Genomic DNA, 23,556 nt, shown 5'->3' on the forward strand with positions numbered 1-23,556 from the left:
AGAAAGTGCTAGGCTGGGGTCCGCACCTTACCCTGTGGCCAGGAAATGCTTGATATTCCATGGTCCTCCACAGTTCTGAACTGCTGCTGTCATACATGATACGGAGGCACTGGAGAGCTCAAGGTTGCTAAAAGGATCCCAGCAGACCTGTTTGGGGAGCACAAAACAGGTAGTGTGACAGAAATCCACGAGGATTTGCCATTAATCACAAAATCCATTCTGATAGGACTTTCAGGGTTTCATTGTGAAGTGTCAGAAGTAAACTGTTATCAGGATCTTAGTGACTTAGAATTTCCTTATTGAAATTAACGGTGCAGAGTAATTAATTCTTAGAGCATGAGAACAATCTGCTTGGAGTGTAACAGGGTTGGACCAAAACAGTTTAAGCTTATTTTAATGCACATGACAGCTTCACTGAAGTCAGTTGAGGATCAAGGTATGCTCAAATTCCAATAAATATTGTTTCATACAGAAGACTACAAAGGAAAGGCTATAGGGAGGATTAACAGTAAATGTTACTTATCACAAAATTAGTCAGTAGGTGGTTGCCTTTGAACTTGCTAAGAGGGAGTATGTTTCAGATCAACGGCCATCAATGACATAGAAAGACACAAATAAAAACATGTGGTAATCGTTGCCCACTCAAAACAGTTGTTTTCAAACATCTGCTCTCTCACTGAACTGCTTTACAACACTGTTTTGACATAAATATCTCTCTAACATCTTTTATCGCATAGACTTCTTTTAATAGTTTTCTGAGAGATATTTTAGGTACTTAGTGCAATTTGTAAGCCTAGTTAAGCCTTATTTGCACACACTATTTCCTTTACCCAGTGCTGGCAAGTCCAAACAACATTAACGCTAGCTGCTACTGAGTAAACAGTGTAAACATGAGGTAAAGCTTTAGACAGTTGAATTCCATGCTGAATCCGTACAATGCCAGAAAAAAAAAACCCTTCAGCTGCTGCGCAAAGAAAAAAGCAAGAACAGTATGAAAAATAATAGTTTACTATTTTAAATTTTTCCTGTACTATCCAAAGACAAGTTCTAGATTTTTAATAATGTATAGCACAACTCTCATTTTTGCTCTACACAGCCTTCACTCTACAAGAAGCGAGACTGGTCTGGCCAGAAATAACATTAGCTGGTTTTACAATGACTAACAGATCAGTTCATAATAATCTTGTAGATCATGAAGAATGAGCATCAGGCTGGATTAGGCAGGACTTGTTTGACCTGCTCAGCTAGAGCTGGACTCCGACACGTTTAATTTGATTCCAGTCTGCAGTCGGAAGCAAAAGGCTCATCCAGACAACGATGAGCCCTGTGCCTGCCTACCTCGGTAAAATAACTTTCAGGGTACGTTTTTTCATCTAAGCAAGTCTCAACTAAATAAAAGTTGCCATCTACAAGAACCCCAAATCTAGAGTTTGTTACTGTATTTCCTGCTTATATTCCTAACTTTGACCTTGGAAAACCACCTAAGATGGTGAGCAGCAATTCAGCCCCCCGACTACCTCACTGTAAGAAAATCTCTCCCAAGAGCAGGCTGCTAAAGGCAGTTTTGTATTTGACCCAGTACTCGAACAACAAACTCCATTTCAGTTTGAGTTACAGTTTGGGTTTGGTCCAGGACTGCAGATGGCATCAAATGTAGTTTTCTTTCTTGTAAAATCACACATCGACAGCATTTCTACCTTGGGGAAGGTGGCATTTTCAAAAGTGCTCATCACTGATCTTTCTCTCTCCTTCTTTCTACACATTTCATGCATGGAAAAAAATGGGGGAGGGGGAGAAGGAATGACATCAAAATATTTCTTATAATTGAAAAATAAAAAAAAAAGAGAAAGAGGATACCTGAATTGGTGTTAATCCTATTGATGGTGCTCGAACAGATAATCTTTTCTGGTCTCAGAGCTTCTTTCAGCATAACAAGTATTTGGGAAAGAAACCTTATAATTTCTGCAGTTAATAGGTAGGCTCCACTAACTTAAACTATTACAGCATTCTACCACTATTTCTCTAAAACAACTCACAGTATCTCACTGTAAGGTGCCCAAGAGGCTCAGCTTGATTACGTAGCAATTCTGTATTCAAAACAATTGTATTACTTGTAATGAATAAATTATCCTGTTTCTCTTCTGTGTTTTATGAAACCTTACAGCTTCCTCAAAATGCATTACACAAAATAATTCATACAAGCATTGTTAAGAATAATGGCTTACAAGTTTAATACCAGCATTTGTTATGCAAAATTCAGGGCACATTAGCAACTTCTGATTGGGTTTACAGATTCTATAATGATGTTTCTTTCCTGTGACTGGTGGAGGAAGAGGACGTCTACCTAATATCATGTGCTCTATCAAAGCATTATTAATCTAGCTAAAGTGTTTTTCTTATTCTGTTTACTTAAAGAAATCTTCATGGGGCTATGTTTAAGTTGAGTTAAAACTGATTTATATTGAATTGGCTTAGGTTGGTTAGTTACTACTAATACAAATAAGGCCTGAGACCCAATAATAGGTATTTGTGCCCAATTCCATGATACCAAAGAATTTACGGAGTCAAGTTTGATTTCAACTGCAGGAGTAGGTAAAAGAAGATCAGGCCCCAAATCAGAATATTACATGTTTTATATACATAATATATGTATACATACTTGTACAGCACTTATGTATCTCTGTGACTATCCCTTCTACTGCATTCCCCTGTCAAATGAAATCAAAAGTAGAAAATGGAAAATCCCTTCACCCAAGTCACTATAAGCTTGATGGGTTCTGCATCATTCAGCCAATTTTCTTGCAAAGATCACTAAGTAATATAACGGTTTTCTACCACATAATGGTGCATTCTTTTACACATGCATCACTGTACAGCAGAGGTCAAATTAGAAGCCTAGTACAGGAAGATGTCTCCAGGAGGACAGGTGTTAGCAGGAAGAATTAGTGGGGCCCTGGCCTGTCCTCCGGTGGAGGAATGGGGACTGAGAATGGGTGAGGTCCACTCCCTCTTCTCTACCTGACCCAAGAGGGTGAAAGGCCTTCTTCACCTTCCCCATCAGGGGCAAAGCTGCTGCCCACACTGCCCAATCCTGCCCCTTAACGCCCACTTGTGTCCTCGGGCACAGCACGCAGCAGGCTGCACTGAACTGATGGGTGACTGACAGATCCATGGTGCAGTCCCCTCTATCCACTTTGACTCTGCATAACAGAACCTTCCTCAATAAACACCCCATTCCAGCTTTCCCGTTTTCTTTCCAGCCTTCCCCTGCTGATAAAACACACGTTCCAGGCCACCTGCTCAACTGTTGGCTCTCAGATCCATGCAATGGCTGTCATCACAGAATGGTTTGGGTTGGAAGGGACCTTAAAGATCATCCATTTCCAAACCCCCTGTCATTGGCAGGGATACCTTCTACTAGACCAGGCTGCTCAAGGCCCCATCCATAGAACAGGATCACAGAATCACTTGTTTGGAAAAGACCTTTGAGATCATCAGGTCCAACGGTACCTGTCCACTACTGAACCATATCCCTAAAATCTATCTGCCTTTTAAATACCTCCAGGGATGGTGACTCAACCACCTCCCTAGGCAGCTGTTCCAGTGCCTGATAACACTTTCGGTGAAGAACTTTTTCCTAATGTCCAATCTGAACCTGTTGTGGTGCAGCTTGAGGCCATTCCCTCTCATCCTATCAGCTGTCACTTGGGAGAAGAGACCAACACCCAACTCACTACAACCTCCTTTCAGGGAGTTGTAGACAGAGATAAGGTCTTCCCTCAGCCTTCTTTTCAATAGGTGGAACAACCAAACAATCAGATCTGGCCCTGAAAACTTCCTAGGATGGGGCATCCACACCTTCCCTGGGCAACCTGTGCCAGCGCCTCATCACCCTCACTGCTGAGATGCTGAGGGGCTTAGTGAGTGATAGGAATGGTTGGACTCGATGATCCAGTGGGTCTTTTCCAACCTGGTGATTCTGTGCGTGAGGAGTTTCTTCCTAATGTCTAATGCCTGCTTCCTAATACCATCGCCTGGTACCACTTCATCCTTCTGCCACGAGATGTCTTCTGTGCCAAAACGTTCACCAACATCAAATCCGGGTACTCCTGACCGTGGGTAAGGTCAATAACAAAAAAAAAATAAACCCAAAACCCCCCAAAAACAGACAAAAAGCAAACAAAAAACCCTGAAACCCAACAAAAAAAAAGAGTCACCTCTATTAAACTGTCCCAAGAAGGTGGGTGACACCTGGGCAGGTGCGGGCAGGTGTGGGCAGGGGACATGGCGCTGGCCAGCAGATCTGCGCATGGAGGGGGCAGAGTGCAGGGAGGGCAGGGTGGAGGAGAGCTGGAGGAGAGGAGAGGTGGAGGAGAGGGAGAGGAGAGGGAGAGGAGAGGTGGAGGAGAGGGAGCGGAGAGGGAGCGGAGCGGGCAGAGCACGTGTCGGGCGGGGCGGGGGCAGGGAGGGCCGGTTTGGCGGCGGGGCTGCCTCCCTCCCTCCCTCCCCGGCGGCCGCGGCGCTTACCTGGCCGCTGCGCCCTTACCTGCGCGCCCCTTCCAATGGCGTCGCACCTGCCGGCGCCGCCGCCCAATCAGCGCGCGGCTCCCCCCCGGCCCCGCTCCCGCTCCCGAAGAATCCGGCGCCGCTCGGGAAAGTTACCTGCGCGGCCGGCCCCGCGCGCCAGGGGGAGGGGGCTCGGCGCTACCTGTGCCCGCGGAGCCGCGAGAGGGGGGGAACCCGAAAGCAGAATTACCAGTAGCTCTGGTTCTGCCGTCCCGGGCGCTTCACACGCGACGCGCCTTCACCTGCACAGACCTGAAAGTCCAGTTCCGCCGGGGAGACGGAGGCACCGGGAAAAAGGGGAGAGAGTTCATTGGATCAAACATGTCACAAGAGACGGACAAGTAAGTGATCGCAGGCGCCGCCGCCGCCGCCGCGCGGGGCTCCCCCCGCCGGGCCGGGGCTCCCGGGGCGGGCGGCGCAGCGGCCCCGGTGCGGGACACGCCGCTCCCCGCCGGCCCGCGGGGCTTCGCCTCGTTTGTTTGAACGACTCTTTCAGTTTCTATTTTTGTCCCCCTTCTCCCTTTATTTTTTAAAAAAAAAATCCTTTTTTTATTTTCCTTTTTTTTTTTTAAAAAAAAAAAATTTTCCTTTTCTTCCTTTTCCCTTTCACCTCGAGGTTTCGCTTCTCGGGACCGAGCGCTTCTCGCCCGACGCCAAAAAAAAACCTCCCTCCTCCTCGGCTTTTGTGCGAGCGCAACAAAGGGCTTTTCATCACCTTCCCCCCCTCCCCCCGCGCTCCCGGGCCCCGTCCCGGTTCTCCCCGGCCCGGGCGCCCTCACCTTGTTTTCCCGGCGAGCCCGCACACCGGTGCCTCCGGCCGGGGGTTAAAAAGTAACTTTTCCAGTCGCTCCGGCGGAGGAGGGAGACGTGGGAAGCGCTCGGGGATACCCGAGGGGTTCGCTTCGCGTGGGGGAAACTCCAAAGCCCGCTCCCCCCGCGGGGGCTCCGAGGAGCCGCCGGGCTATTCTACCTGCTCGGGTTATTGGTGTTTCTTGCAGGAGGAGGAGGAGGACGGGGAAGAGGAATGGGGCAGGGAAAATGGAGGGTGGGAGGTGGCAGAGGCCGAGCAGGAGACGGCAGGTTTGTTTTCCTGCTGGCGCAGGTAGGAGCGCGGCTCAGGTGCGAGCCCTGTTGGGTGCCCAGCAGCCCTTGTGGCGAGCGGGGAGAGGAGGAGCCTGCGGGTGGGGGCCGAGAGGGGCCTGGGGACAGCCCGCCTGTCCGGGACAGAGAGAGGGATTACCCGACAAAGGAAACCAGCGGGCCTGGCTGCCCCGATAGTGAGGTTCGGAGCAAAAAGATTAAACAAAAAATATTTCAGCCCTGCCTTTTTCAAACATCAGCTGACGGTAGGATAGCGCAAAGGTAGCGACTTCTGTGAAACTGACCTAGTTGACGTAGTAGTTGAGAACAAAGTGGAATTGAGGGTCTGGAGGAGGCTACAAAGGTGATCCGAGGGCTACAAAGGTGTTCCGAGGGCTGGAGCACCTCCCGTGCGAGGACAGGCTAAGAGAGTCGGGGTTGTTCAGCCTGGAGAAGAGAAGGCTCTGAAGAGACCTTATAGTGACCTTCCAGTATCTGAATTGGCTACAAGAAAGCTGGAGAGGGACTGTTTACAAAGGCTTGTAGTGATAGGGCAGGGGAAAATGGGTATAAACTGGAGAGGGGCAGATTTAGACTAGACATAAGGAAGGATTTCTTCACTGTGAGAGTGGTGAGGCACTGGCACAGGTTGCCCGGGGAAGCTGGGGATGCCCCATCCCTGGAGGTGTTCAAGGCCAGGTTGGATGGGGCTTTGGGCAGCCTGAGCTAGTGGGAGGTGTCCCTGCCCAGGGCAAGGGGTTTGAAACTAGATGATCTTTAAGATCCCTTCCAACCCAAACTGTTCTATGAGTCTATGGTCTGAGCTAGGGAAGGGAACTAATGCCTCAGGTGGTGAGATAAGAGCAGTAAATGGTTTAAGTGCAAGGAAGGGAATAAGGACAGAGCCCTGAGGGACTCGGTGGGGCAAGGAGGAGCAGTTGGAAAAGCAGTCATTGAGTTGGGAGGGGAACCAGATTAACTGCGAAAGAGCAGACAACAAGCAGCGATCGAGGGCATCTCAAAGCTGTGTGAGGATGAAGAGGGCCGTGTTGCCAGTAGTTTCAGCGCAGGGTCAAAAACGAGGACGCAGCAGAGCAAGCAGCTACCAGGAGCAGAACATGGAAGGGGAGAAGGAGCAGCTGCTTACCACAGGCAGCTTTGAAACAGAAAACCAGTGCAGTTGAAACCCAACTCATGTAAGAAACTAGGGCAACAGTGGTTCCCATTTGGGTCTAGGACACTACTAAGCTACAGGACTATCCTTCCTTCCCAACGGGAACAGTGTGGCATAGGTGTAAGCTACTGAGACAGGAGCATGAACGCCCTTCATCCCCTGCTCTCTGTAGTCCTGCTGCTGTTACCACTGTGAGGAACGTGAAAGCACCGCACAGCAGGTACCTTCAGGTAACAGCACTTCCCCCTTGCAGGTATGCCTGTGATCTGTTTCTGGTTAAGGTGTTTAGAAAATTCATAGATGGTAGGTAGGAGTTTGAAAAGGAAATAAAAAGTAAAGAAAACCCCCGGGCTCTCTATACAGAAGTGTAACGTGAGGAGACAAACAGATTTGTTTTCAGGAAAGATGACCAGGTGGAATGAGATATTAGACTGGCGGGTGGTGATGGGGGGAGTTTGCATGGGAAGAGTATTTTTTGTTGTTTTTCTTAGGTTCTAATTATACCAAATTAAAACCCAATCCAGAGAGTACAACATTGTTCTCCTCCACATGGCCTTTCTTTTACTTAAAAACAGGTCTTCCCTACAGGCAAGACTGGAGAGGGAAGCTCATTATTTCGAGGTCAGTTAATTTGTCAGTGTCATTGGACATGTTTTTGTGGGGTTTGTGCTAGTAAAGTGCTGATGTAGAGGACTGAGCAGCTATGGGGATACAGAAGGTGTGGTAAAATACGTTCCTGTCTCATCCTTCCATGGGATTTCCCGAGTTTTTTTTGATAGGCTGTATACCCTGCTGCACAGCACAGCGGTGTCTCTCTTTGGAGGGAAGGACCAGGGTGCTGTGCACTCCATAGGCTTTCAGGAAGGAAGGTGGGCAGTCAAGTGAAAATGCTAAAGAATCCAGTCGTTTGATTCTAATGCTAACTAAGGAGCTTGGAAGGGGAGATTATCCTTAAGATAGCGTGCATATCTCCCTGTCTTTCCCTTTAGTCTTTCTGCTTAAGCTGGGTCTTGCCTGCTTGCTTCCAGGAACACCTCTGGGTCAGAAGAGATAAGGCATGATTTCACATGCATTTTTCAGAGGTAGTACCGACTTAAGCAGGCTGTGGCCACTTGCTCCTGCCTCGGTTCTGCCTTCTCATCTGTGTCAGCGGAGCCGTTTGCAGCTAGAGAACTAGCTCAGGGGAGTGCTGTGTTGAGAGTAGCCTGGTCTCCTCTTGGAGGTTATCTCCAATATCCATTTTTCATTGATCTGGGTTCTTCATATGCAGAGGCGTTGAGAGCAAATGGCAGGTGTTAGAGATGGAGCTGCTCTAACTAGAGCCTCTGTAGATGGAAATAGGTGTCCCTGCCTCTCTGTGAACATTTTGGAGGTCCATGCAGCTGCTTCTGTTACAATCCAATTCTCAGAGCCATCATGAGGGGATTGAATGGACTCTGAAGGCTACAGGGCAAGGAGGAGGGATCATCCCTTTGCAGGATGTAAAGATGGTTCCAGGGTTCAGTTCTGTATTTATAGGCTGAAAAATTGCTCTTACTGTAGCATATAGAAAAAAAATTATCACCACAGGGCTCCAGATCAGTGGCTGTAGTGCGTTAGTGAAGCTAATTGGTGACCTCAATACTTGTGACACTTAACAGGGTTCTAGAGATTGTTGAGGAGCAGTAACTGTGCAACTACTTGGGATCTGCCTGGTCGATGCCACACACAGTTTTGTCCCTGCTGCTTCCGATGTTGTGTAAAGCTGTGAGTCCCACGTAGGCTGGCACTGCCTGAGCGTGCTGGTTGCTGTGGTTCTCTTGCTCCCTGCCCAGCTGCATGACTGCCTGTCCGTCAGGCTGGTTGGGCTCCCAGCATCCCCAGTGTGTGCAAGAGCGACTCGGGACACCGGGAAGACGGGGCTGGGGCATGCTCAGGCTGACCACATTAAGGAGGACTTGAGGCAACCTCGGTCTGCAGATGAACATGTGCATGTGGGTAAATAACTGAGGGGAGAGTGAGCCTGGAGGTGGGAATGGGTTCAGACTTGCTTCTGTGTGTCAGCGGAATGATGTTCACATCCAGGTTGCTACTTGGTAGTGTCTGTGGCAGAAGTTGATCTTAGGCTCTTCACAGAGTAATTTTGCCTTGGTTTCCTATTTCTTCCTCTTTGTGAAGGTAGATGCTGCCTTCATAATATTTAACTTAAGCATCTAGTACATAACAACAAAGGGAATTTTTGGTTTACAGTGTGACTCTGTGAATTGTTCTTAACTTTTTCTTTGAGGGCTAAACTTGTTTCCCATCAGCAGATGCTGAGTGGCAGATAGGTCACAGAATACTCAGGGCTTTTTTTTCCATTGTGGAGTGTCTAGATAGGGCATCCATTGAGATGGGTTTTCCAAAGTGTTACTCATCAGGGAATGAATGGAGAGACAGGAATTACAGGTGTTTAGTGCTTGTGCTTTTGAAATATCAGACATGCTGTCATGGATGTTCCCCAGAAGACCATCTCTGTGCAAGGAAGGTGGAAAATCAGTGTGCAGAATTGTGTAAGTCTTGCAACCTTAAGCTTAATGGAGAGGAATAAGGTTATCAAATGGTTACCTCTTGCTATTAACGCTGCTGTCTCTCTGGTGCTGAAGTCTGAGACCAGGCTGAAGATCAAAGCAGAACAGGAAGGACAGGATTTTCCCAGGTCACTTGCTTGATTGTAATGATTGAGTAACCTCTTCCCTGTGGAAGGGTCAGCAGGGACATCATCATTTTTGTTCTGGCAGGGACATCTGAAGGGGAAATGATATTACACCAGTTGACATTTGTTGTCAAATATTTCCACAAATATTAATCCAGTGCAGACCATTGATTGTTACCTTAAATATTTTTTTCCCATTATTATGGAGTAGCCAGTGAAGCTGCCCTTTTTAATACGCTCACAAACACACACAAAACAGCGCTTTCAAATGCTGATCCAGGAATTCATCCTGGGATGAATCTCCATTAGCTTTTTAATCAGTGGTTGGCACAGTAGTAGCTAATTAAAATTAGTAATTATTTCAGACATCCTAGTACACTGGGACGCTGTCCTGTTCTTTGATAGTACTAACTTCATAAAGAAGAGAACTGTTGCTTATGAAATATTTAACCAAGGAAACCATATTAAGCGCCTGTGAACTCTGGAAAAGTCAAATATTGCAACATACCTGTAGCTTGAGAATATCTCTTCAGCCTTGAGGATTACAAGTATCCGTAGACCTGTTAATTTTCCTAATAATGGGAGATACTTGCACCTTCCATAATTCTGTATTTTGATTGTTCTGTAAAGTATATTTTTGGGTTTGTGTGCTTTTTTAAATATTTGTGGGAAATCTTGACTCCTGGGATTGCTTGATTGTTGAATTCATGTTTTCCTCCTGTGTAAAAGTTCATATTCTGCAAAAAACTGCGGTCAGTGCTGTCAGTGCAGTAACTATTCCATTTCCATTAACTCCGTGGAAGCAGTGAATGAATAAGGGCCACAGGGCCAAGGGTCAGGTTAAACTGCAGCAGGTCTGGGAAGCCTTGTCACCACCTGGTTTTAATTTTAAAGCCTACTGCTGGCTGCTTCGAGTCAGCTAAAACAAACCTGGGTGCTACGCATGCTGGAAGTACACTTCTTAGCAAAATGGAGCATGGCCTGGGCTGAAGCTTCTAAGGAATTGCTAATTCTGATCAACTCTTTTGGCTACTGCAGTCATGTTGTGAGCTCCAGAGGATCCACATTGTTTTGAATTGTCAATAGTTTTTTAAAATGAATTTGCTGAAAGATGCCTTTTTTGAGGCTGTTCTCTGCCTAGTTTAAAAAAAAGTGGGGAGGGGGCAACAGACTACTCTGCACTAATAACAGAAGTTTGTCTAGTGGAAATAATATTTCATTAAAAGTGAAACAAAACAAGTCTTTGAATTCATAGCTATAAAAAGTCTGTCTTGGGGTGTAATTGCCTACTTGAACTGGTCCTCTGTAGGCATTTACTGTGTGTATTTAATCCTTGTGTCAGATTTCTTTTTAGTACCTCCACTTTGACGTACTTCATAATAATTTTTTGTCAATGTTAATGAGTCACCTATTCATTTTAATCTTTTTAATCACTATGACATGCTCAAGTTATTTTGGTTCTGAGTAAAACCAAATAAAAATTCTAGTAGGTATCTAATTGTTGAACTGGTCTGTTTTACCATTTGTTGTTTCTGCTCTCAGTGTATTATTTTCTCTTGAAGTATTTGGTAAAGGTAAAACAATTCCTTTTAATCATTTAACATGTGTAATCTTGTTAAGATTTGTGCTCTAAAAGAATAATTGTCCCAAAATTGCAAAAGTCCCAAACCTGCATTCATTAGTAGGCAAAATTACTCTGCCTCTTTAATGGGATTTTTTTTTTTCTTGGTATGGACTGCTGGCTGGGCCAGAGGGCATCTTATCTTCTGGTTTCTTGGTGGTCTGAGTGCTTTGATTTGCCTTCACTCCCGAGTCATTTGTACATTTATATGCTCACTGGGCTGGGCTAAGTGCATTTTGGAGACCTCTTAGTGCTTCTGGGAAGGTTGTGATTGTCGGCTACGAAAGGCAAAATACCAAGAGACGCGGGCCATAATTTTCCTGTTCGTTAAACATTTATGCTCCTTTGTAGTTTTAACGGAACACTATTATCTAATTGAAAAAACAATGTTGCTGACTTTTTAATTAAACTTTTGGCAATAAATCCTGAGGAGTCAAAACTTTTTTTTTTTTTAAACTAAATAAATCAAAACTTGCAGTGAGTCACCCGTGGTTCTTTTGTTTTGTTTTGTGTGTGTGTGTGTGTGGTTTTTTTTTTCTTATTTTGGTGTCTAGGAAAAGCAGCATGTTGAGGGTAGGAAATTGAGCTAACCTTAGAATCTTTAGAACAAATGGTTTCAAGCACTAGGGCTAGCTTTGATTTAATCTTCTTTGTATGATAAGCTCTGGCAAAAATTTATGATTTGGAATCCAAAATCTGTTACCTTATCCACCTTCTGTGGGATCTGTCTTTAGCTGCCTTTTAAATGGTCATAGGGGTTCAGTTTGTACTTGTGAATTTGCATATGTGGGTATAAGACAAAATGTATGCACATCTTTTCTAAATCTGTCTTATTCTAGCCTTATAACCGAACTGAGAATCACGTAAGCGTAAACTAAATTTACAAAGCTCTAGAGCTACTGAAACTTTTGTAAGTGATCACACTCTGCCCTGCTTGGCTGTGTCAAAGCTGAAGTGGAAGCTTTATCTGTCTTTGCATCTCTCGGATGTGGCTGGGGCATGTGCCTATACATTTTGTCATAGCAGTTGAAATGTGGGTGCTCTCGAAGTTCCCCATTTCTTGCTTTGCACTGCAGGAAAGACAAAGCAGGCAGGTGTTCTTCCCATAGCACGCTGAGGCTCAGCATACTTCAGCCGGGTCTCCGGTCTGGGTTATTAAAGGATCAGAAACTCAGGATGCAGCATAAAAAGTAGTCCCTTTGGCTGGCATCTCATTTTAGTTGATTTCTCTCAGGGTTTCCTGATTGCAGACAGTTGTCCTGTGCCATTTCTTATCATCCAGCAAAAAAGGGACCTTATGATAAATATCCTATGGCCTTGACATGCTGGGCTGGGAGCCAGGATGACAAGAGTCTCTCTTGCCTTTTGCGGTCATTTGGTGCTAAAATTTCTGTGCTCTTCGTAACAGCTCTTAGGATCAAAGCCTTCCGTCTCCTTTCCTGAAGGGACAGTTTGCAGAGGATGCTGCACAGATGTGCTTGGTGCTCCCGTCTCGCAGGTTTAAGAGTAGGCAGGCTCCGGTCTGGCTAAAACCTGGGAATTGGGATTCCTCCCATTCTCCTGCTGCATCACACGTATTGCTTGTGGAATTCCCATCTGTATTGCCATCCGGCATGTGCCCTGCGCAAGGAGGAGGAAGCCCTAATGCATTATCTGGGAGTAAAGTAGCCAAGAAGGAATATGCATGAAGCACCTCAATTCTTATAGTTTTTTAAGTTTGCTGACAGAACAACTGCAGTTTCCGAAAAGCAATGAAGAACGCAGGAGATGTCTGAGCTGCATGCCTGCCTTGGGACTTTCAAGAGTCTGCTTTGTGTTTTAGGGGTGTATTTCCTGGGCAAGGCAGGAAGAGACTTTCTTCTCTGCTAGTACCCACTGGATCTGGCTGTAAAGCTGAGCATGTGGTGGAAGAGAGCAGGGTGCAGTTGCGCTTGCTGCAGCACTTGCTGCAGCACAGCTGCACTGGTCTGCTTTATGTTCGATGGCAAATTTAGCAAGGAGGTTGAGGACTGCATGAACTTAGCAAATTCAACAGAAAGCTCTTAAGCTTTAAAATTGGCTGGGAGGGACTGGCGGGCAGGAAATGTCATTTCTGAATGAAAATCAAGCTGTGATCACAAAACTGCCACTTTTCACCATTGTTCCTTGAAGTGTTAATGGGCATTTCTGATTCTGTGTAAGCTAATGCACAAATTGCATCAAGCTGGGTGAGAATTTGCCTGTAGTAAGATTTTATAGCACCAAGTGCTGGCTGTTGAAAGTTCATTATCTAATCTGAAGAGGAGCTTGAAAGGCCAGCCCTTTCCATTCAGCTAATATATTGACATTAAGGTACAATGTACCTCTCCAACTTCTGTTGTTGTGCTGCAGTAACTGAAATGAAACAGTGAGCACAGTTTTGGACATCCCTGGTTTATATGCTGTACTTGTCTGGGTTTTATAAAATTCAATAATCTCCAATTTAAATAAGTTTAAATATATCAGTTTAGCAGATGCAGAAATCACCATAACTGGTATAAACCTGGAAAACTTACACATCAGTTTTCCTAAGAGGAAAGCACACAAATCATGTAAACGGTACAACAAGAAAGTCTCTACTGGTGGGGGTGGGAAGTGGAAGAGATTTTTCCAAACTAAAGGCCTTATGAATTTTAGTCATGACATAAACACTTGAGTGAGGGGGCAATCTAGCTTTCAAGTTAGACCATTCCTCAAGAAAAGACTTTTTGTTTTCACACATCTATAAATCAAGGTACATAACCACCCACTACTATTTAACATAAAACAACTGAAACATTTTGCATTCATTAGGATCTCAACTAATAGCTTGAAACAAATGGGGTGCTTTTACTCACAAGGTATCCTCACTTATTAAGCTGCATCTCTGTGGTAAAACAATGCTGTGGTTTCATCTCATGCAGGCGCCCCTCCCGGCTGTGTTCTGGTTAGCACCCCCCTTCAGACTGTGGTGTGGAGGGGTGGTGGGCTAGCCTGGGTGAGGAATGGGCACAGTCAGGGTTGAGCTTGTTCTCCACTCGGTGTCAGGCTTTTAGCTGATGTACCTGTGGCTGCAGCGAGTATTTGATGATATTGCTGGGCAGGTTGGATGGGAATCTTCCATTTGCAAACTTGCCCCATATTCCTTCCTTGAGTGAATGGTTCTCCGTGAATGGGGTCACTGATGGATTTGCAGCTTTTGATGCAAATGTGGATGTATTACTAATTACAGGCTCCAACTGAGGCTTTTCTCACAGGTGGGGTGTTCAGAGCAGATCTCTCCATTGCGAACACTCCATAGCACCCTTCCCCATGGTCCAGGTGCCACCAGAACCACTTTCCTCCAAGCAGTTGCGTGCTGTCATGAGGAACAGCTGGCGATGCCCCAGTGTGGAAGGGGGCCTAACAGGACCAGGGGAGCTTACCTTGCTTAGGAGGTTGGGTTTTCTTGGAATATATTAAAATACAAAGTATTTATCCCCTCTGGTTATGGGGGATTTTGCTACTCCTCTGTCACATTTGGTTGAAATTGTCCAGAAGTTTCAACAGTCATGAAAAAGGAAAGGGAATGCCTGCACACACACAAGCCTCGTTTCTTAAGGGAAACCCTCCTCCCATCCAACGACCTTAATTAATAGGGGAGATTTCTTAAAGTGAGTGCTGTTGTTTTGGCTGGCTGCTTTGGATATAATCTTTGAAATGATTGACTATGTTAAATCACAATAATTATGTCTGACCATTAACCTCCCACGGAGGTGATTGCAGGGATGGGGGTGATGAGGAAGTTTTTTATTTTTCTTGGTGCTATTGTTTTGGTCTGTTTGCAGAGTAAACACAATGAGTGCGTCAGTTGATTATGCTGCAGACCATCGAGACGGATATTTAGTTTTTAAATGAGAAAACCTGGGTTTTAGAGAAAATGTTCCCTGGGGAGGCTCTAGGTTGGTGCACCTGTGCCTTTCCAGCCATCCCAGTGGTTCACTTGCTGAGTGGCTGTTCCTAGAACATTTATCCCCTTTACTTTAGCTTCTCCCCAGCACAGTTGTATACAACAACACCTCTGAGGGACACACTCTTTTAATTGCTTTAAGATTCTCTTTACTAAGTTAGAGTAGCAGAGGTTGACTTCTCCCTTTCAGCAATTATGCAAACAAGCACAGCTCAGCTTTGTAAAGGGCATCTCCCAGTCTGCCTGTAGTACTCATAAATCAGTTATGGCTATAGCCTGGCTATGAGCGCTCTGAGTAAGAAAAGACACTTATTGATTGTAAGGGAAGATTGCTGCCGGAAGGAGAGCGAGCAGCGTTTTGTGCATTGCAATGGGCAGCCGCCCATGCAGCGAAACAGCCAGGCTTTAGCTGAAGGGGAGCTTTGTTGAGGAGAGGAGAATCCTTGCCTGGAATAATTGCCTCTGAGCCAGGGAGAATTGGCTACTCCAGAGCAAGAACAGGCCCTTAGATACCTCTGGCACAAACAGTAGGGCTGCTGCAAATCTGATTTGAGTCGCTAACAATAAGGTATTGAAAAGGCAAGCGGACCTCGCAGTTCTCTCTCTCTTTCATTGGGTTCCTAATGTATGCCTCATTTTGGCTTGCTGAAGCAAACCTGTAACTACACAATTGTGGATGTGGAAAAAAGAGGGACAAAAACTAGAAGAGACAGCAAAAGGTGAGGCAGCAAGAGAGGCCCTCAGAGAAGAAAGGAAGTTTCTAAAACTCCAGGTATTTTAGGTGAAAGCAAAATATAATCTGAACTGTAATTGTTACCTGGATTTCATCATACAAGGCTGCAAAATGCTCTCTACCCCCACAGAGCTCATAAAAATCTGCTCTGTGTACCAGGTGGATTATTTTGTTTTTCATTAAATAAAGAAACTTGTAAACAGTGCTCTGTACCATAGAGATGACAATCTCCACCAGCCCCCTCTTCTTCCTTAAACACGGAGCAGGAACTTTGCAGGTTGGGCTTAGGCAGCGGTGGAGCCCGGAGCCTGCGGCCACTGTGGCTCAGGGGCCAGGCAAGACCGCTCCCCGCATCCCAGGGCATTTGCCGCCTGGGTTCAGTTGTGCTTTTATCAAATCCTGTTTCTGAAATCAAATAAAAGGCTTGGTAGCGCAGTGTTTGAACGCCACTCTGTGTGACAGCGGCAGTTGGCTGGGTTAGGTCTGCGGAGCTGGCACGGCTGTAGGGAGTGGAGAGCTAAGAGAGGGGGCTGAGTAATGGACAGGTTTTATGTAGAAGACAGCAGAAATGTTTTGTGAAGGTCACTGCGAATAGCTGCTGTTTTCACCAGTTAGGTCAGCATATTCAGTTATTCTACCATCTTTACAGCTTTCAAATTTGTCAGGTGTAACCTATTAAAAGTTTCATCCTGATCCCTGTGACCCGAGCCACAATTCCTGACAGTACTCTTGCAACACCAGTATATAGCACACCCCTCACTCTACCATTTCCCAGTCTAATCTGTTTGCTTGCTATCTTGTATGAGTGCTGCTTTCCCCCTGCCCCAGCCCAGCTCTTTTATCCGTGAGTTTGTTGAACTTTTCATGAACAAAGGTACAATTATCTTCATTTATGTTTCCATTATACTGGAAATTTCAGCCATAGCTGCAGTTCAGCAGCCTCTCCCATAATACACACAGGCACTGCTCAGTTTGTACCATTTTAGGCTGGAGGAAACTGCTGTGCTGCAAATCACTCTTACTAATGGGCTTGTGTGTGTTGTGGTCTGTAACTGCATGTGGTGAGTGATAAAGTGGGAAACAAGACCAAATATGTTGGTGACTTCTACTCCATCCACTGGTCCTATTGCTTCTGTCCTGTTGCAGAAAACCTCTCTGAAATTACTGACAAATTGCATTCCGAAAGCAGAGAACAGCTCATTTGTAAGGCGTGCCTGTTTTTTAAATACTGAGCTATACTTGATTTAGGTGAGCATTAGATTACTCTTAAATACTTTTTTCTTTCATGCCACCTTCTTATAACAGATTTTAATGAAATGTATTTTTCCTTGACCAAGTGTCTAGCAAAAATACTGGATCAAAAGGTTATTATATTGTTACTTCTTTTTGCCGAATAGTTTAAAAATATTTTGATAGCTCTGCCTATGTATTAGTAAAAATACATTTGAGTGATTATCATGTGATCTGCACATGTGATTTTTTTTTAAGTACTGAAGATGCCTAATACTGATAAGTAAATGTCACCCAGAGTAATACAGAGATGCTTGCTTGATGTAATCATATCACTTTCATTGAGCTATATGATGTTCCTTAACATGCCTTGTGAATAAAGTAACGTCTTCCAGATCACCATTTTATTCTTCCTGTCTATGCAGTAACAAGCGGCTTGTGGCCTTAGTGCCAAATGACACTTCATTCAACACCAGACGAGCCTACACCAGCGAAGATGAAGCCTGGAAGTCGTATTTGGAGAATCCCCTAACAGCAGCTACCAAGGCTATGATGAGCATAAATGGTGATGAGGACAGTGCTGCTGCTCTTGGCCTATTGTATGACTATTATAAAGTAGGTAACTCTGTCATTATTACTCCCTGCTGCACTAGCAAGGGACTGTTCTAAAAGGCATCAAAAGAGGCAGTTCTCAAAGCCAAAGATCACTGCATTTCATTTTCTGTCTGATATTTGCATCAAGCACCCCTTTCTGTTTTAGGAAGCCTGGCTGAGGCTGTTTTAATGTGTTTTGTTCTGGAGAGAAAAAACAGAATCAGAATTCCCGTATTATATTTGCAGCCATGATTTCTTTTTGAGCGTAGCATTGAATGAATTACACCCCCCCCCCTTTTATTTGTGCTGGATACTTGAAGTATTCTTTGAAGAGTGGAAAAGGGGAGACCTTGTCCATCTGTAGATTTATCTGCTTTTCTGGTTCGTTCCACACATGTTTTGGTTTGCTTTTTAACTGGAGTATCTCTCATCTGACAGTTTCCCATGTTATTTTTATTTGTATAATGATTGCAGTAGTCTGTATACAAACATACAGTGAGGTCTAGCCCTTGTGCTGGAAATTTGCAGGCTGAATAGAAAGGTGGGGGACAGAAATGGAACCAGTCACAGAGACAGAGATCTAAGTCAGTTTACAGGGAAAGCACTGACTCAGAGTTCTAAGCCCAGGGCTTTACCTGCCGTTTGGATACCACTTTTCTTTTTTGTGTGTTTCCTAGTGTTTAAGCAGAGCTATGTCTGAGATTTCTGCTGAATTCAGAGGTGAGTCCTACAGGGCGCATCTCTGCGTAATGCAGAAATTTCAATCTGAAACCTAGGCTGAGTACTCTGCAAACAGAATCATGCACTGAACTATGAAATTGTTAGTTTCATTTAAACTGTCGGTACTCCTGGAGCAACCTGTGCCTGCATTGGACGGATGATCTGTGAAAGCCAGCAGAACGATGCCAGCTCCCCTCGTAATTTGTGAAGAAATAGCAGGAAAGGAAATTTAAAATTGAAACCTTTAGCTTTTACTATTTATTGCAAATGCTTTTAGAGAATGGGTTGCTCTTTTTAGTCTCTGCTATGATTATTAAATGAATGCTTAGGAGAAGGGGTTGTAGGCAAGATGCCATATACCAGCCTTGTGGTTAGATGTTGTTTTAATTTCTGTACTGATATTTCAAGAGGTGTTCCTTACTTTTGTGTTTCATCAGTAGAGAAAATCTTTTCCCAATGAGAAATATGAAAGGTCATTTTCTCTACTTGACAATTACCACAGTGCCAGAGTCTGTGAAGTTAATGTGGATTTGTAAGATCTGGGATGTGTTTGAGCATCTGGAGCGTTAGCTTCTCTTTTAGTGATACCTTTGTATGTAGCAGTTCATTAATCTGCTGGAGTTTTTTTAAGTAAAAACTAGAGAACAGCCTTTTTCGTTCTCAAGCAGTTGCAACAGTCTCGGGGTTCAGATGAAATAAACTGTGTTAATCTCAAAGCCATTTCCACCATTCAGTCATAACTATTTCTGTCTCAAACTGGGAGAAAATGATAACTCTTGCTGATGCTCTCAAACAGGAACTTAAAACCTAAATTAAACCTCTGTGCTGTAGTGTGGAAGTGTAGAGGAGAACTTCCAGTACACCAGACTCTTGAATTGCCCTTATATACCATTTGGCTTATTTGTTCTGACATGCTGGGTAATTTTATTGAAGTATTTTTTCCAGTCGCTAGGCATTATTTGAACTTAACTGGTTGGTTTTTTTTCATTCTCCTTTTTCTTGTAGTGATATTTAGCTAAACACAGACCATCCTTCAGGGATAAATTTATCATCTTAACAGAAGAATCAACATATGCAAACTGTGGTTTGCATCCCACTTCTAAAATATATGAAAAGGTATTTTTGACCAGGAGGATGCTTAATAGGGAGAGAAGTCCCTAAGAGAAGGAAAGGCTCAGACTAGTGCTCTCTGACTGCTGCTGTCTTGCGTGTAGAGCTGATGCCAACCAACCTTGGCTACTGTAGTGCACTGTAGTATTGTTTTTCATCTAAATTAGGATATTTTCCTGATATTTCTTAATTTAAAGATAAAAGGCACAGTTTTATCCCATTCCTAGGTCTATTTTTGCTCTTTAATCCCAAGGTAACTACTGTGTCGGAGTGGATATACCTTCTTTTGTAAAAGATAGATTGTAAGTTTTATCTCTCAAGTTGCTGGTTCAGCAAGAAAAGAAAAAATACAGTCATGGCAACAACTTTGTCCTTGGTGATTTCATATCTGTGCTGGTTTCAGGAAACTGGTATGTGAGAAGACAAATCTTTTAAGTCACTTGGTGTCAATTCTTAGTCTGTTGAGGTGCCAGGTTTGACTGCATTTTTACTTCTCATGACTGTTAATGCACTCAGAAGTCAGAAGTTCTCTGATGACATGCCAGCATGCCCTGACCTTTCCCCATGCTAGGAAAAGGAAAGATCCACAAACTTCTCCTAGGTATGAATCCTTTACCCTCCAGACTGCCTTATAATGGGAACACTTAGTTGGCATGTGTGATTCAGTTGAAAACCCTTTTTCTTCTGAGCTAGAAGGGTCTCCATGTGAAGCTCGTCAAAGTATCATGTCTTCCTTCTCATCTTTTATTATTTAATGAAAAGTGTGTGTGCATTTGGGAATATAAGCTTTTATTTTCAGCTAGCTTGACCTAGCTTGATATTCCAAAGATAAGGACATATTACAGGAGTGTTTTGCTCCATGCGCCCAAGAACTAGAAAAGAAAACAATCCCTACATTATTATCTGTTGGAATTTATCTTTCTGTTTATAATCAGTCTTTCAAAATAAAACAGCTCCTGGCGTCTGTGAACTCGACAACACTAATATGGTTATATGTTTTTAGTTGTTGTAGTAGCATAGTCTGAAGCTGCAAATACCTGACAGTTGCATTTACCTGACCCCTTGCCTGGTGTTGTTCTCAGGTTCCCAGAGATAAAAGGCTGTTGTCTGTTAACAAAGTGAGTGATAATCAAGAAGACCAAGATAAAAGGTACAGTATTATTCCAAATCATACACCCAGCTACTAACAGTGCTGATCGGTTGTGAACTGAAGGAGCTGATAGCCTGAGGGTTTATGGTTTGTTTCCAAAAGATAAAAGAATGAAGACTGTTTTGAGAAACAAACTTTAGTCCTTTTTACTTTTAATTTATTAGAAAAATTGCACAGCATTATTAAACAAGCAATTGGCAAAGCAGCAGAAAGGTTTTTTTAATTTGTTTGTGTTTCATTTTGTTGTTCTGCTGCTGCTGAGATCAGTAAAATCAGATTATGTTGAAGGTTGGCTATGGGCTGATTTTCTTTCAATTTTCTTCTAGAGAAAAAAGTGAGTGGTTTGGCCTCAGTAGCCTGATTTATACAGTTTTATTTAACATAACTTAGGGTCTGTCCAGAAGTAAATAAAGCAACTCTCTTGAAATCATTCACTCAAAATGCTTTTCCCACTCCTCTCAGATTTCAGCTTTCCTCTGTAGGGTAAAAGTGACTTGAAGAGTTGGAGGAAGCTGACTCCTGCCTTTATTAAGACTTGTGCACGAGAGAGTGTATATTTATGTAGAAAGAGCTAAGTTTTTACATACAGGAAGACACCATCACGTGAAATTTTAGCAGGGAGGAGCTGCACAAAGTTTCTTCAGTGTAGCTAATTCAGGACAGCCTAGGGTGGTCTCCACTAGCTGTATAAGGTGAATGTTTTAAATAAGTAGTAGTATAAATTCACTGTTTCAAAACCGAATGTGTAAGTTTTTGATGGACGGTTTTCTGCTGTGAACACCAGAGAAATTCCCAAGTTGATTGTAATTGAGAAAACTGGCTTTCAGTGGAAAGCCAAGAGAAGAGAGAGGAACTGTGATGTCAGGACAGATCTCCTAGATTGAAAACAAAGTGGTTACAAGTACTAAAAATTTTACGAGTTAACAATTTTATGTCAGTCCAACTACTATCAGCAATCAGATTGTTTTCAACAACAACTGCAGGAAGATGTGGGAATACTGCTGGAGGTGGGAATGCTGCTGGAGGTTACGTTGCAGCTGCTATTGCTACTAATCTACTCTGATACAATGGGATTCCTGGGGTTGCTCTTTCTGAAGAGCATTGGTACCAGAATTACGCAGACAGCAGAGGTTGTCAATAGCCTGAAAGAGCATGTGACACCGTGTAAATTTTACTGTTGATATTGTGCCTATTTCACATGCAAATTATCCACTGTGAGTAGTCCATATCTCACCTCACTCCTTATGCTTATTTTGTGCATAAAGGCTGTTGCACTGGTGGATTGATTTTTGCACCCAAATTATAAGCCAAGGCAAAAGCAACCCCAGATATGCAGAATTTTTCATAACAGGCCATACTGATTACAGGTCAAATAAAATGCATTATATTTTCCCTAGCTGTTAAAGAGATCTGGACCTCACTGCTTGCCTTACGTTGCCTTTTGCCTAGTTGGTATTAATATTTGTTAATGTGCTGCTTCTTATGGTAATGGCTTTTCAGAGTTGAAAGATCTCCTTCCCTGCCGTCTGAGAACTTTAACGTATTTAAGGAGGAGATTCACTCTGTCGGGACAGTTCATAACATTTTTTGGTTTTGTCTCACACAGAAATTGTCTTAATACTACGGAAGCTCAGAGTAATTTAAGTGGGGGAGAAAACCGTGTGCAAGTCCTGAAGACAGTGCCAGTTAACCTTTCCTTGAATCAAGATCCTTTGGAGTCATCCAAAAGGGAATACAGCACAAATGTGTCTGGGAGCTCAACGCCCATCACTGGGACTGGAGTGACTGTGGTTAAAGCAGAGGAGTTCACCCCTGTTTTTATGACTCCACAAACACACTATGCAAGAGGAGAAAATGAGGAGCACCGAGGGGTTATCTTTGAACACTTTGAAGTGTCCAGTATTGCTCCCCACACAAATTATCTCAAAGATGACCAGCGCAGCACTCCAGACAGTACATACAGCGACAATTTCAAAGATGGAGGAACAGAAGTAAGTTTTTCACCTCAAATTAACTTCTAAGAACTCAATAAAAAGCTGTAAACAAAATAAGATTCGAGCTTGTAAACAAGGAGATATGAGTTGTCCACAAGAGCTGTTAGAAGAACAGTGATGCGTATTTGAAAAAATCCATCCTTGCTTAGTGCCATGTTCCTGTCTGTCTGTGCTCTGATTACAGGGGAGCACCACCAGGCATTTCAGACTATTTAAGTTGTTTATAGGAAACTGCGAATGATAGGTGCTGATGTTTTGTCTTTGGGATAGATATTGAGTGAAGTAGAGGATAGCTGCCATTCTGGAAGATCTGTTTTCTGTTAGCAAGATCTGCCTTCAAACCTATAGGTAACAGTATGAAATAGCAGCCACTCTGTAACTGGGAAATTCTTAATGTTCTTCTTAAAGTGCAAATGAACTGTGTCAGCCTCAGCTGCTGGATAAACCAGAGTTATTTATTTAGGAGCTCTCTGTTGCACTAAGCTCTACTCTGCAACACGGGCAAGTGAGAAAAAGTAGTGGAATTTGGTGAGTAGAGGCAAGCAAACACTGTGGTACATGTATATGTAGGGGAATTGGACTGAGAAGAAGAGAGACAAGGAGCTACCTTTTAACTATTTTACAATTAGGCTGAGGCAAACTAATTACAACAGTCAGCTTTAATATGGTGAGTACCCTCTGGCTGCTTTTGACTGCTGCAGAGTAACGAAAACAATCCAGAAATCATAGAATCATAGAATAACCAGGTTGGAAGAGACCCACCGGATCATCGAGTCCAGCCATTCCTATCAATCACTAAACCATGCCCCTCAGCACCTCGTCCACCTGTGCCTTAAACACCTCCAGGGAAGGGGACTCAACCACCTCCCTGGGCAGCCTGTTCCAGTGCCCAATGACCCTTTCCATGAAAAAGTTTTTCCTAATGTCCAGCCTGAACATCCCCTGGTGGAGCTTGGGGCCATTC

The 23,556-nt window shown here is 43.9% G+C and overlaps 1 protein-coding gene across 3 annotated transcripts in view; it reads left to right on the forward strand.

Moving 5' to 3' along the window:
• Window positions 1-4,649: 4,649 nt before the first annotated feature.
• Window positions 4,650-23,556, forward strand: part of GRHL2 (grainyhead like transcription factor 2) — a 67,680-nt gene continuing 48,773 nt past the window's right edge. For all 3 annotated transcript variants that reach the window (XM_069854430.1, XM_069854432.1, XM_069854431.1), the window contains exons 1-4: window positions 4,650-4,907; window positions 17,450-17,639; window positions 20,531-20,598; window positions 22,205-22,589. In XM_069854430.1, the coding sequence (XP_069710531.1) occupies window positions 4,888-4,907; window positions 17,450-17,639; window positions 20,531-20,598; window positions 22,205-22,589 (663 nt within the window). In that variant the 5' untranslated portion in view covers window positions 4,650-4,887. The remainder of the gene's footprint in view (window positions 4,908-17,449; window positions 17,640-20,530; window positions 20,599-22,204; window positions 22,590-23,556) is intronic.

The sequence above is a fragment of the Phaenicophaeus curvirostris genome, chromosome 3 (genome assembly GCF_032191515.1).
Source record: "Phaenicophaeus curvirostris isolate KB17595 chromosome 3, BPBGC_Pcur_1.0, whole genome shotgun sequence".
NCBI lineage: Eukaryota > Metazoa > Chordata > Aves > Cuculiformes > Cuculidae > Phaenicophaeus > Phaenicophaeus curvirostris.